At 55.6% G+C, this 12,717-nt stretch overlaps 1 protein-coding gene across 3 annotated transcripts; it reads right to left on the bottom strand.

Moving 5' to 3' along the window:
* Positions 1 to 1,281: 1,281 nt before the first annotated feature.
* GPR4 (G protein-coupled receptor 4) lies at positions 1,282 to 11,145 on the bottom strand. Of its 3 annotated transcripts, none has more exons than XM_039244810.1 (3): positions 11,057 to 11,145; positions 4,202 to 4,513; positions 1,282 to 3,481 (listed from the first exon to the last, which is right to left on the bottom strand). In XM_039244810.1, the coding sequence occupies exon 3, from the start codon at positions 3,289 to 3,291 to the stop codon at positions 2,203 to 2,205; it is 1,089 nt and encodes a 362-aa protein (XP_039100741.1). In that variant the 5' UTR covers positions 3,292 to 3,481; positions 4,202 to 4,513; positions 11,057 to 11,145; the 3' UTR covers positions 1,282 to 2,202. The 3 variants fall into 3 exon arrangements, with proteins under 3 accessions (XP_039100741.1, XP_039100752.1, XP_039100761.1); XM_039244821.1 differs by having other exon boundaries at positions 4,202 to 4,335; XM_039244830.1 differs by lacking the exon at positions 4,202 to 4,513 and having other exon boundaries at positions 11,057 to 11,141.
* Between the last annotated feature and the right edge of the window lie 1,572 nt (positions 11,146 to 12,717).

The following is a 12,717-nucleotide window of genomic DNA, read 5'->3' as shown; positions in this document are numbered from 1 at the left end:
GTGCCTGGCACACAGTAGGTGCTCAATAAATATTTATTATTACTTAAATAATAAAAATAATAACTATTTGTTATTAACGGGAATGAGGATTTGGTGGAGGGGTAGAGGGCAGGCTTTCATCGGATTCTCCCAGGAGATGGTGTTCCAAAAGGTTTTGGCCCCTTCTATCTCCATCCCAGTAGCTTTATGGCTTTGGGGTGGGAAAGTTATGAGGCCCCAGGCTTCCCTCTTTTTCTCTCCACACCCAACACCCAAGCCCCAACTTCCTGCATCTCAGTAACCCCCCTCCAGCCCCCCATGTTCTTCATTAAGTCCATTTTTTTCTCATTCTCCTCCTCCCTCCTCTTCCTTTCTCTGAGAAGGGTTTCCAGGAACGTCTTCTGGGACAAGGGTGTGTGTGTGTGTGTGTGTGTGTGTGTGTGTGTGTGCGCGCGCGCCAGCAGAGGGAGGGCAACACCATCCGCCAAGGCAGGCAGCCTTGATGCCCCTGAGGCCTGGGAACAGAGGCAGAGATGGAGAAGAGAGAGGGAGCCCAGGATAACCCCAACGTTGACTCACCATCTGTGTGACCCTGGCCTCGTCATTTGGCCTCTCCGGTGACCGCCCTGGAAAAGGGCCTGGGATCATTCCCAGAGGTCCTTCTGGTTACCCCTTTTCTCAGGATGGGCAAGGGGCTCGTGTTACACAGTCCCACAAGGCCCTATGCTCCCGCTTCCGTCATTTTGAAGTCAAGATAAGTCCCAAAGCTGACCGCTGTGCGTTGCTCACCCCCCCCCCCCCCCCCCCCCCCCCCCCCCCCCCCCCCCGTTCAGCCGCCAGCATCTCCTGCCTGGAATTGCTGCAGTCACCTGTCACTAGCGTTCCGACTGGTTCCCACTTAGCGGCCAGCGGGATCCTGTTCACGTTTAGGTCAAATCCCATCCCTCATCTGCTAAGAGCAGAGGCTCTCCTTCATTTCAGAGTAGAAGGCAAAATTCTCGCCAGGACCTACAGAGTCCCCAAAAGGTCGGCCCGTCTCATCAATCAGCAGCCATTCCCCTCGCCCCTCCAGGCCTCCCGCCCCATCTGCACCGCTGCTACTTGGCTTTGCATTCTCTGTTCCCTCTGCCCGCCGTCCGCCTCCCCACCGACCGCCGCACTGCTGACCCCCACACCTGCATGTCTTTGCTCAAACGCCACTTTCCAGTGAGCCCTCCCCTGACCGCCTCTAGATCAGAGTTATGTCATTCTCTGTCCTCTGTCCCGTCAATCGGCTATATGTTTCCCCAGTACGCTTACCAGTTCCAAACGTTGTATTTATTTTTATTTACTAGTTCACCGTGAGCCCCATGAGGGTGGGGCCTGGGCTGACTCGGTCACCCTTGTGTCCCCAGCCCCAGCCAGCACAGGGCTGGGCAGAGAGTAGATATAAATAAATCTCTGTTGAACAGATGAATAAATACCCTTCTCTTGTCCCGAGCTCCTTTCCAAGCTTGCCTTGCTCGCCATTCCTCCAGCCAATCTGCTCCAATTGCCCTTCCCTTAGGTTCTGACAGTCTTCTTGCCCTTCAGTCCTGACTTAGAGAACATGGTTTACCTGGAAACTCACACATGGTCTGTGCCCTCACTCCCTTATATGACCAGGGGCTTCCCAAGGGCAAAACTGTTCACTCCACACGCGGTGAATCTCTTCTTCCATCTCCTTCAGTCACAAAGTGTTACCTCCTCGTTGGAAATAATCCTTTTTTCTCTTTTTGTCTTTACCCTCTGGAGACCAAATATTTGACTTCATTTACTGTGTCCCCTCCTCCGGGAAGCCCTCCTGGACTCACAGAGCCGGTAAGATGCCCTTGGGGCTCCCTGTCTGAGCCCCGCCCAGTCCGGGTCATGACTGCCCGGGGACAGGTCTGTTTCCCCCATTGGAGTGTGGGTGAGTGAAGGAGGGCCAGCGGTGTCCTTCGTCGTCACCCGTCACTAGTACCGCCCAGCGCAGTGCTAGGCATAGATAAACTGAATTGTTTGGGAGTCATGGTGGATGATGACTGACCAGTGACCCACCAACCTCACCGTTCTCCTATTTTCTTATACTCTTATGAATATTAACAAGCCTTATTTACATACAGTTTGCATACATCAGACCAGGAGGGAAGGGAGGGTGGGATAAGATCCTAGCAGCGGGGATGGGGGGGAGGGGGAGAGAGGGGTTCCGCGCAAGCCCGAGGTTCACTGTGCCGGCGGCAGCATCTTCAGCTGCACCTGGTCCGCCTGGGAGGGTGGAGCTGCCGCCCAGCCAGCCGCCATGGCCTTGGCCATGCTGTTCCTCTTGGAAGTGAGAGGTGTGTCCAGGGTGAGCGAGGCATTGGCCATCTCCTGTGGCTTGTCGCTGGCCAGGAAGCGGAGTAGATTGTGTAGGGCCTTGGCCACGTCGCCGCGGGCTCCCTCGTTGACGAGGCAGTAGAGGATGGGGTCGGCCACACAGTTGAGGCTGGTGAAGGCCAGCGAGCTGTGATAGGCCGAGAAGACCCGCTCCTCGAAGCCACAGTCCCACGGGCGGCCCAGGTAGACGGCGCTGCGTGAGAGCAGAAGCACGTGGTAGGGCGCGAAGCAGACCAGCACGATGGCGATGAGGCTGAGGGCCAGCCGCTTGATCTTGGCCTTCTCCTGGCGCTCGGTGGACACGCTGCTCCGCACGGCCCGCAAGATCCCACAATATGACAGCAGCATGAGGGCCCACGGGAAGAGGAAGCCCACGAAAACCCTGTAGAGGTTCATCCAGGCCACCCAGCCCTCCATGGGGAACTTCTCAAAGCAGAAGGTGTGGTTGTAGCGGTCACGGAAGAGCTCGTCGTGGAACAGCGGTGCCGAGTTGGCGCCCAGCTCCGTGGCCCATACCACAGAGCTCACGGCCACGGCCGTCTTGACGCGGCGCAGGCGGGCAAAGCGCAGCGGGTGGGCCACAGCCAGGTACCGGTCCACGGAGATGCAGCACAGGAAGGCGATGCTGATGTAGATGTTGGTGTAGAAGATGAACCCGAAGAGCTTGCAGGAGCCGGGGCCGTGGATCCAGTTGTCGTGGTGCAGGAAGTAGTCCACCCACAGCGGCAGCGTGCAGATGTACAGCAGGTCGGCGATGCTCAGGTTCATAAGGTACACGCCCAGCTCGTTGCGCTGCCGCACCTGGCGGTAGGCTGCCCACAGCGCCAGGCAGTTGGTGGGCAGGCCCACCCCGATGACGAAGATGTAGAGGGATGGCGGGAAGAGGTGGTCCACCCGTGAGTCCACGTGGCATCCCTCCCACGTGCGGTTGCCCATGCTCGGCACTGGGGCTTTGGAGGCGCTTCCCCTGGCCCGCGGGGGCTGTGGGGCCACGGGGGGCGGGAGGCCATCGGGCCCCCTGAGCCCCCTCCTTGGAGGCTCAGGGGAACATGGTGGGAAGTGGTCCACGGGGAAGAGATGAGGGTGACCGTGAATGGTGGGCCGGCCTGGGCGGGGAAGGGTACAGCTGAAGAGGGAAAAGTTGGAGGAAGGATAGAATTATGCTAGGAAGGAGGCTGGGGGATGTGGGGCGGCGGGATTAAAAAAGCTTTGTCTTGTCGAGGGAGGTGTCTACAGACCCAGTCAAAGCCTAAATGAGGGCGTATTGGGGTATCACAAAAATTGGTTTATGGAGGAGATGAAGGCATGAGCGGGCAGTGGTAAGAGGGAGATATTTGTACGGGGCGCCCGGGTGGCTCAGTCGGTTAAGCTTCTGACTTCGGCTCAGGTCACGATCTCACCATCCGTAAGTTCAAGCCCCACCTCAGGCTCTGACAGCTCAGAGCCCAGAGCCTGCTTTGGATTCTGTGTGCGTGCGTGTGTGCATGCGTGTGTGCGTGTGTGTGTGTGTGTGTGTGTGTGTGTATGTGTCAAAAATAAGTAAACATTTAAAAAGTTTTTTAAAAGAGGGAGATATTTGGAGAGGATGGAGAAAGTACGTGAGGCTGTGTTGAAATGGCGAAATACGCAAGACAGTGTTGAGGTAAGACGGACCGTAATTAGGGAGTGTTGAGAACACCAGGGAGGGTCAGTCAGGGCGCTGACACTTCCCAGGACCCCAGTATGAAATAAGGAAATAAGCAAGGTAACCAGTAAAGAGAAGATTATGGAAAAGCAGGAGCCCTCAGTCTGGGGAATGTGCAAAGGATTTTTAAGAACCAGGAAGGAGATGAGTAAGAGCTGTTACCAAGGAGGATTATGGATGGAGTGAGGAAAGTGAAGGGGACCGGGGAGGGGCTCCAGCTTGCTCTTGGTCTTGGTGGGAGCCGAGCGGTGAGGTGAGGTGGTCTGCCTCACACGTCAAAGCTGACTTGACAGCGCCTGCAGGGAGGGAGAGAGGTCTGCAGTGAGGGGAGTCACAGGCGACCCCTTCTCCCCTTACCCCTCGCCATAACCTCTAGGCTGCAAGATGGCGGATGTCCTGGCAATGCCTAATTGAGCCTCATTCTAAGCAACGGATCTCTAAAAATGCAGATTTGGGGATCCAGATACATTTTCCCTGAAAGACATTAAAATAAAGACCCAACTCAGATTTTGGAACTTCCTTCCGGGAACTGTGTAAAGCGCACAAGTATGGCATCATGTTTGAGGAAATGTCATTTCACAGACAGGGAGGTGAGGCCCAGAAAGGCTGGTCGCTCCCCTCAAGGATGCACAGCAAGGCCGTGCCGAGGGCTGGGACCAGCCTTCCACTACGTACCCAGGGCTCCCCATTCTTGACAATGATAATGACGGATAATAACAGATAGTTTATTAAGTCCCACCACACAGCAGACCCTGTCCTAAGCACTTTTACTGGTATAAATTCATGACATTTTCAAGAACCCTATGTGGAAAGTACCGCTATCCTTTCTATTTGACAAACTGAGGCACAGAGCTGTTCAGAGACCTGTCCAAGGTCCTGATGACGAAAGAGGGACAATCTTGGCTCTCACCTTTTTCTCCAGCCTGTGATCCTGTTCCGGATCTGGACCTGGACAGAAAAGGGCCTTCGGCTGGATAGTGAGGGCTGGGAACTATGGCTGCTTTGGACTGGGGGTGGGGGTGGGGAGGGGACATGAGGAGGAGCTGCTGGATGCGATCACATTCGGACAGCAAGGGGAAGCCCTGGAAATGGCCTGCAAACCTCCCTCGGGGACTGCTTCCCTCCTTGCCTCTCCCCTGCCCTAGCCCTTCTGAGGGAATCTTGGGCCTATCTCTACCCCTTGGGAAGACTTGGAAACACAGCGCAAAGACACTCATGGACCACCCTCTCCCTTGACCATTGTCAGCCCCAGAGGAAAGGAGAGTCAAGTTCTCAATCAGTGGCATCTTCGGAAGCCACTCTGTCCAGAGCTTAGCACAGAGTTAGGGTTTCTTAAATGTTTTTAACGTTTTATTTTATTTTTTGAGAGACAGAGAGAGAGAGAGAGAAAGAGAGAGAGAGAGAGGGAGACTCCAAAGCAGGCTCCAGGCTCTAAGCTGTCAGCATAGTGCAGGATACAGGGCTCGAACCCACGAACCGTGAGATCATGACCTGAGCTGAAGTCGGATGCTCAACTGACTGAGCACCCCAGGCGTCCCCAGAGTTAGTTTTTTAAGCTGTGAAAACATCATCAGCATTATGTTATTATTATTATTATTATTAATCTTTTTAAGCAAGATCTTAACTGGAACCATCTAAGACAGTGAAAAGCTGCTCAGTGTTCTCCGTGAAATGAGGTGGGGTGAGGGGACCCCAGGACACACCTAGAAAACCACTGGTCAGGTCAGCTGGACAGATGAGAAAACCGAGGCCGGGACAGGGGAAGGGATAAGCCCAAGGTCCTGCATCAGGTTCTTGGGAACCTTCCAGATGCCTACGCATCTTTCCATGGGAAAGTCCTCTTGGCTCTTCCTCCACAATAAATCCTCAATCCACGCATGTCTCTCGGAAGCCCTTGCCATGTCTGATGTTCACTACAATCACCGCTTCTTGCTCGGACCCTTGCAGTAGCTCCTCACCGCTTTCCAGGCTGCCATCGTGGTTCCCTTCAACTCATTTCCCACAGGGACAAAGGTCTTTGTGACATGGAAATCACTTCTCGGGTTACTTCTATGCTTGAACCTCCCCCTCCTCCCCAATGCATTCCCACTGGATTTAGGGCAAAATGCAACCTGCTTGCCCCAGGTGACAAGGCGCTGCCTGACTTTCTTCCCCCCCCTCCCCTCCTCCATCTTATCAGGCACAAAGCCCAGGACCTTCCTTTCAGCCTCAAAGCCTTTGCTCTTTCTCAGAGCGTCTTAGGACTAAGCTCCCTCACCTCCTCGGAGAGGCCTCCATGCCCAGAGTCCCCTCCCCCTCCCAACGTCCCCCCCCACCACCACCCAGGGCGCTCTCCTCACATCACCTAGTATCTTGTTCACATCTCTCTGCGGGTCTGAAATGAACATTCCAGGAGACCAGGAACCTGGTGTGGACTCCTGTGCCCCAGCACCCAAGACAGGCCCAGCATATAGTAGACACTCAATAAATGGCATTGGTCAGCCTATCCTGTCAGGCAAGAGAGGCAGCATTCTCTCGCCTCCCCCCACCAACAAGTTCAAAGACGTCCCTGCGGGGGGGGGGGGGTCGCAGGGAAAGAGGTTGGAAGGGAAAAAGTGAAAAGGGCAGCGTCTATCTGCTACATAATTGACTTTGAAAGGTCAGGGCTGAGTCCTGCTTAGTGAGCCCTACCCCCTGTGGGGTCCTCAGCAGCGAGCGGCTGCCCCCATCCCAGACTCGCAGGCAGAAGTCCCTGGATCCCGTGGGCAGAGGACGGAGAGGGCTTGCTCCCGGCCGGAAGAGCAATCCCGTCCCTTTCAATCTTCCGCACCCGGACCAAGTCACTCAAAACACCCCTCCTCTCTCTGTGCTCAGGCTCCCCTTCTCTCTGTCCCTTGGTCTCCGCCTCTCTCCCCTTCTTTCTCTCCCTCTTCTTGTAACATGGAGAAAATTCCTTCTTTTTTGAGAGTCTCAGTTTCCTCTTCTGTATAAAGGCGGGGAGGGCAGAACGTTTATGCTAGCCCCACCGCAGACATGGAAATCCTTGGTAGAACATCATAACATCTACAAAATGTGTAGCATTTGAACAATTGTTATTTCACGGATCAGACAGTTGGGAGTTCCCTCTGCCCCGCCCCTTGAAGACCCCCCGGGTTCAGCCGGGTCTGGGACGGGTACACAGGCGGGAGACTTCTTTCCGGAAGCCAGAGGAAATACACTTCCCATTGCTAATTTCCTCAAGGGGGAACCAGTTGGGAGCTCGCCTCACCCTCCTCCCCTCCCCCTGCCCCTCCTCCTCAACACACCTGCTTCCTGGGGACTCTAAGCTGGGGGGGAGGGCATTCAGCCCTCTCTCCTCCCCACCTGAGATCTGCCCACCATCAAACCCTCAAAAGCACAGGACCAGAAACTCTCAGAATTGCGCGCTGCAACTGGTCTCTATGCCCCAGCTGGGAGTGCAAGGCTATTTCTGGCCTCTTCCTGGTACACATGGGGAAACTGAGGCCCCGAGCAGCAAGACTGTTGTCTGAGTCCTATGATCTGTCAGGACCGGGCAGATCTCCTGTCCTTCTTAACCAAAGAGTTTTCCCTTCCCTGAGTGTTTTCTCTCCTCACTCCCTGTGGCTCCTGTAATTTCTCTCCAGTTGTTCTGGGGTTCTCAGCCCCCCTGGAGAATATGCGAAAAGATACAAGGATTTTCTTGGCACAAAATGAAAAAAAGCAAGTGACTACAGTGTCTTTCGTTCCTCTTCATCAGCTGATTCCCTTGCACAGCCTCCTGGGGTCAAGACCCTGCTGGCCCCTCCCCCAGAAGGGCAAGGAGGGGAGATAAGCCCAAGTGTGGAGAGATAGTGAGGGGGCAGGAAGGACTAGTCAGACCCCGGCCCCCACTTGATGCCTCAGCTGCTCAAGCCAGATAAGCCCCTGGGCCCCACCGGCCGCCCCTAAATCCAGCAACACTAAAGGACTGAGAGGGTTGAGAACACAAGACGAGGGGGGAAGGCAGCCCCCCACATCCCTGGCCACCCTCAGGGTTCACTCACCAGCCTTGTACTAGAAGCCACCAGACTGCCTCTCTGCCCCCCTTCCCTCCTCTGCAGGCTCCGGCTTCCCACCCCCCTCCCCCCTCGGCAGCCCCGGGGGACGGCCAGCTCCGGTCTGCTCATTAGGGGACGAAATGTGATCACCGCGCCTCGCTCCCCACCTGGTGCCCTGGCAGCCAGGCGGAAACTGGGGGGCAGACAGGCCACCGGGACCACCTCGCCCGGCCTCAGTTTCCCCGTTTCTCCCCAAGGGGTCCCCATCACCCCCCCTCCTCCCACACCACCCAGAAGGGACGCCAGGGTCCTCCTACCCTGCCCCCCCCTCCATTCCAGCCTCCTCATAGCCTCGGGATCTATTGTTCATCCAGTTCATGGTTTATCATTCTATTATTATAACATTCTAGAGCTTTACCTTTCTTCCATTCTATTATTATAAACCTAGCGGACTTCCATGTCCTTACCCTTTAAGTTTCCAATATTCGACGAGTCTCACATTCCAAGATTCTAAAGTTCTATTGTTAGAACACTCTATGATTTTTTTTAAAAACATTCTACGACTTTCATAATCTATTATTAAACTCTCAGTGATTATTATCTTTGCCCAGCCAAACGCAGCATACGTATTTCCCTTTTCTTTTTTACAGAAATGGGGGAGCCTACGCTATAGGCAGTGAGCCCCAGTTCATTTCCTCCCCCCTTGTCTCTTCTGCTTTTTAACAGCCCAGCTGCCTGAAATTCTAAGATTGTGCAGGATTCTAAAATACTAGGGATCGGCGGGAGGTTGGGGGAAGGGAGTCGTGGTAGCCCCTGATATCTCACTACCTGGGGCGGGGGGCTACTGAGAGCCCAGGCTGCCCCCATACCCTGCCCTTGCCCGCTTCCCTCATCCCTCCCAGCTAGCTCACACCAGCTGAGTTATTATTTGTCTAGACACAAACCAAATTATAGGCCCTGTCCCGAGGGAGCAGTGGGCTTCATGGGGAGGGTCAGGAGAAGCGGGCGGGAGTTAATCCCTGCACCCCCCCCTTCCCTCCCCCTCTCCCCTCCTTCTCTGAAACTCCACCCCTTCCACCCAAATCTCCTGTCCTGTCCCTTCTGCCCTCCCCACCACCACGGTTTTGGAAATATTTTCTCTTCTCTCCTTCTCAAACGCTCCCCTCAGGATTCCAGCTATTCATACTCACACTGGCATTCTTCCCTCCTCACTGTGAAGACCTCTTTTCCCAAATTAATCCGACTTACTGGCAGCAAAAGAAGCCGGCTCCCTGGATTTGGGCTTCAGCTGAACTGGAGGCCCAGCCCCCAGTCTGGCACTGACTCACTGTGGGGATTGCTGCTCTCCGGCCTCAGTTGTCCCATCTGTACAATGGGTGCTTGACCTAGCCGCCTCCGTAAGCCCTCCAAGCGCTCTGCTTTGAACTCTGAAAGCTGCCGAGATCCCAACACTATATTTTTTTTGAGAAAAAATAATTTAATGTGCGTTTATCTTTGAGAGAGACAGAGTGCAAGCAGGGGAGGGGCAGAGAGAGAGGGAGACACAGAATCCAAAGCGGGCTCCAGGCTCTGAGCTGTCAGCCCAGAGCTCGACGCCACCGCGGGGCGTGAACTCACAGACCCTGAGATCATGACCTAAGTGGAAGGCGGACGCTTAAGCGACTGAGCCACCCAGGCGCCCCTAACACTAGTTTTTTGGATTGAAGGATTCATACACCCTGAGGACCTTTGATTTGAAGGCTGTGCAGCCCCAGTCTGGGCCCTTCCATTCAAAGACTTCACGCTCAAGGGTTCTTGATTCTGATTCCCAGAGTTCAGGAGTTGCCCGTTACAGCTTTCATTTCTTCCCCCCCCCAAAAGGGAACCTCCCCATCCTCACCCCACACCTGAAGTTGGATTCATCTGCAGAGACAGAGCTTGCGAGGGGCCCTCTTGGAGGGTTCAAGAGGAAGGGGGCTGGTGGGGGGCCCTGGAGTGGGGGGACCAGGGGGGTGGCCCCTATGGTCTCCGTCTGCGCCTGAACATGAAACCCCCAGTGCACATCCTGCCCAACTACACAACACATCCTATGGCCAACAATGCCTCACAGAAATTCCAGAGCTCTCTCTGAGCTTTGTTGGGAGCAGTGGGTCGTCCACTTGGGGGGGGGGAGCGAGGTGGAGGCAGGAAGGAGTTAACAGTGACCTAGCCAGATCCTGGAAGGGAGGAAGTGGGGTAGGAAGTCCACCCCCCAGCCAGGAATTCCTGAAATTGGAGGGTGGGGTGGGTGGGACCTCAGGAGCAGTGGGGTGACTCTCTAAAGGGGGCTCTGGGGTCACAGTGCCATTCAGAGTCCACCAGCGCCAAGTGGCCAACCTACGCGGCCCCACTCCACTCCCAAGCAGCGCCCAGGCCCAGGAGAAACCTCTGGGATGTACCAGAATTCGGAACGAGGCGACGATGGGGTGAAGGTGCCAGTACGGGGTCTTTAAGATACACGGAGAAAGAGACAGAAATACGAGAGAGAGAGAGAGAGAGAGAGAGAGAGAGAGACAGAGAGAGAGACAGAGAAGGGAAAGGGCAAAGAGACGCACAGAGACAGGGAGAACCAAGGAGTTGGAGGCAGAGACATCCTCAGAGACAGAGTTCATCGAGAGACTGAGGGATAGAGGCAAAGGGAGACAGGGAGAAGGGCTACAGAGAGACAGAGCCAGAGACCCACGGGGAGGCAGAGAGAAAGAGACACAGAGACATCCAGAGATGCAGAAGGAGAGGCCCACCGAGTGGGGGACAGGACGGCACGTAGGGACCCAGCAGAGCCGGGCGGTGAGAGGGAGACCGCCCCAGAGACACGGTCCGCGCGCAGACGGCGGGAACGCCAGCACCAGAGAGGGGCGGGGACGGGCCGGCGCGGGGGACAGAGGCCGCCGATGCCGGGGCGCAGAGCCCCCGAGGGGGTCGCCGAGGGGCGGCCCCCGGCGGCCGGACGCCCGGAGCGAGCAGGGGAGGGACGGGCGCCTACCTGCGCGCAGCGGCTGGACGGGGCGCGCGGCGCCTCTCTCGGCGGCTGCTGCTGCTGCTGCCGCTGCGTCTGGGCTGGTCCGCGGCGCAGGGACCCGGCGGCGACTCCTCCCGGCCCGGGGCCGCCGCCGCCGCCGGCCGAAGCCCGGCCCCTCCCCGGCCGGCCCCGCCCCCATTAACCCCTCCCCGTCGCCGCCCCTTAACCCCTTTAAGGGTCCACCCCGCCAAAGCCTGGAAACCTCACCTGCTGCCCTAGCGCCCCCAAGCCCTCCGAGTCCCCAGCCTGGAGGCCGACCCCCAGCCCCTCAGCCCCGTTTGCTCCCCTTCCCTCCAGCCCCACACCTCCTACTTGACCAGCCCTTCAGACTTTGACCCTCCTTGAGCTGAGCTATTTCCTCCCCTCCCAGGCCCCAGTCCTTAACTTTCTGGTCATCGCATGCCTCCCTTCCCAAGGGAGGGAACAAACGAGGCGGCAAATCCCCACTTCTGGGGTCAGGGCCACCCCCTGGAAGGAACCCTGCCTCTTGGCGACCCAGACCTTGGGCTAATGCCCTCTCTGTGCCTCAGTTTCCGCCTCCGTCCAAGTGATCACTCACAGTCTCTCTGTCATGGGGAATGTCAAGTTCAGTGTCAATGCATGCCCCCGCCGCCTCGACCTTCCGTTCCTCCCTGATTTATTTACTTTTCCCCACAGAACCTGTCTCATCTCACATTCGAAAAGACTTCATCTTTTTTTTTTTCATTATCTGTTTGCATCTGGTTTGTTTACTGTCGTGTGGCTGTTGCTGAGAAGATCGCCCGGCACGTGATAGGTGTGCAAGACACCTGTTTTCAGCGAGTGCATCCACGAATGGCAAGGGCTTCAGAAACATTTGCTGACGTTTCCTATGATCATCACGACCTTCGTGAATTGGTCGTGAGAATTCCTTCGTGGTCAAAGCACTTGGGACAGACCTGGCATGTAGCACGCAGAAATGACAGCGATTAGGTTCGCCAATTATTTTTTTCTTTCATTCTTTTTTTATTTGTTTGTTTTTAAAGTTTATTTATTTTGAGAAAGCGCGTGGGGGAGGGGCAGAGAGAGAGAGGGAGAGAGAAAATTCCAAGCAGGCTCCTGGTGGCCAGCACAGAGCCCGACACCCCTGGATCCCACGAACCCCGAGATCATGACCTGAGCCAAAATCAAGAGTCAAGATTCTTGGGGCGCCTGGGTGGCTCAGTCAGTTGAGCGACCGGCTGCGGCTCAGATCATGATCTCGTGGTCCCTGGGTTCGAGCCCCGCGTCGGGCTCTGTGCTGACCGCTCAGAGCCTGGAATCTGCTTCGAGTTCTGTGTCTCCCTCTCTCTCTGCCCCTTCCCCGCTTGTACTCTATCTCTCTCTCAAAAATGAATAAACATTAAAAAAGAAAAAAGAGTCAGATTCTTAACCGACTGAGCCACCCAGTCACCTCATCTTTCTTTATTTTTAATAAAAATTAAAATGCCCCACTCTTAAGGGAACAATACATTGAGTTGTGACAGACACACTCGTGTGACTAAGCATCCAAATCAAGACACAGGACATTTCCGGCACCCGAGAACATTGTTCTTTGCTCCTTTCCGGGCAATACTCACCGTCTACTTCATCCCTAGAGGAAACTCTTTTTACACCAGACATTAGTG

This window comes from Hyaena hyaena, unplaced genomic scaffold (genome assembly GCF_003009895.1).
Source record: "Hyaena hyaena isolate Hyena2069 unplaced genomic scaffold, ASM300989v1 scaffold_9, whole genome shotgun sequence".
NCBI classification, from domain to species: Eukaryota; Metazoa; Chordata; class Mammalia; order Carnivora; family Hyaenidae; genus Hyaena; species Hyaena hyaena.
The sequence above is the reverse complement of the archived record's forward strand: the minus strand, read 5'-3'. Positions and strand labels throughout refer to the sequence as shown.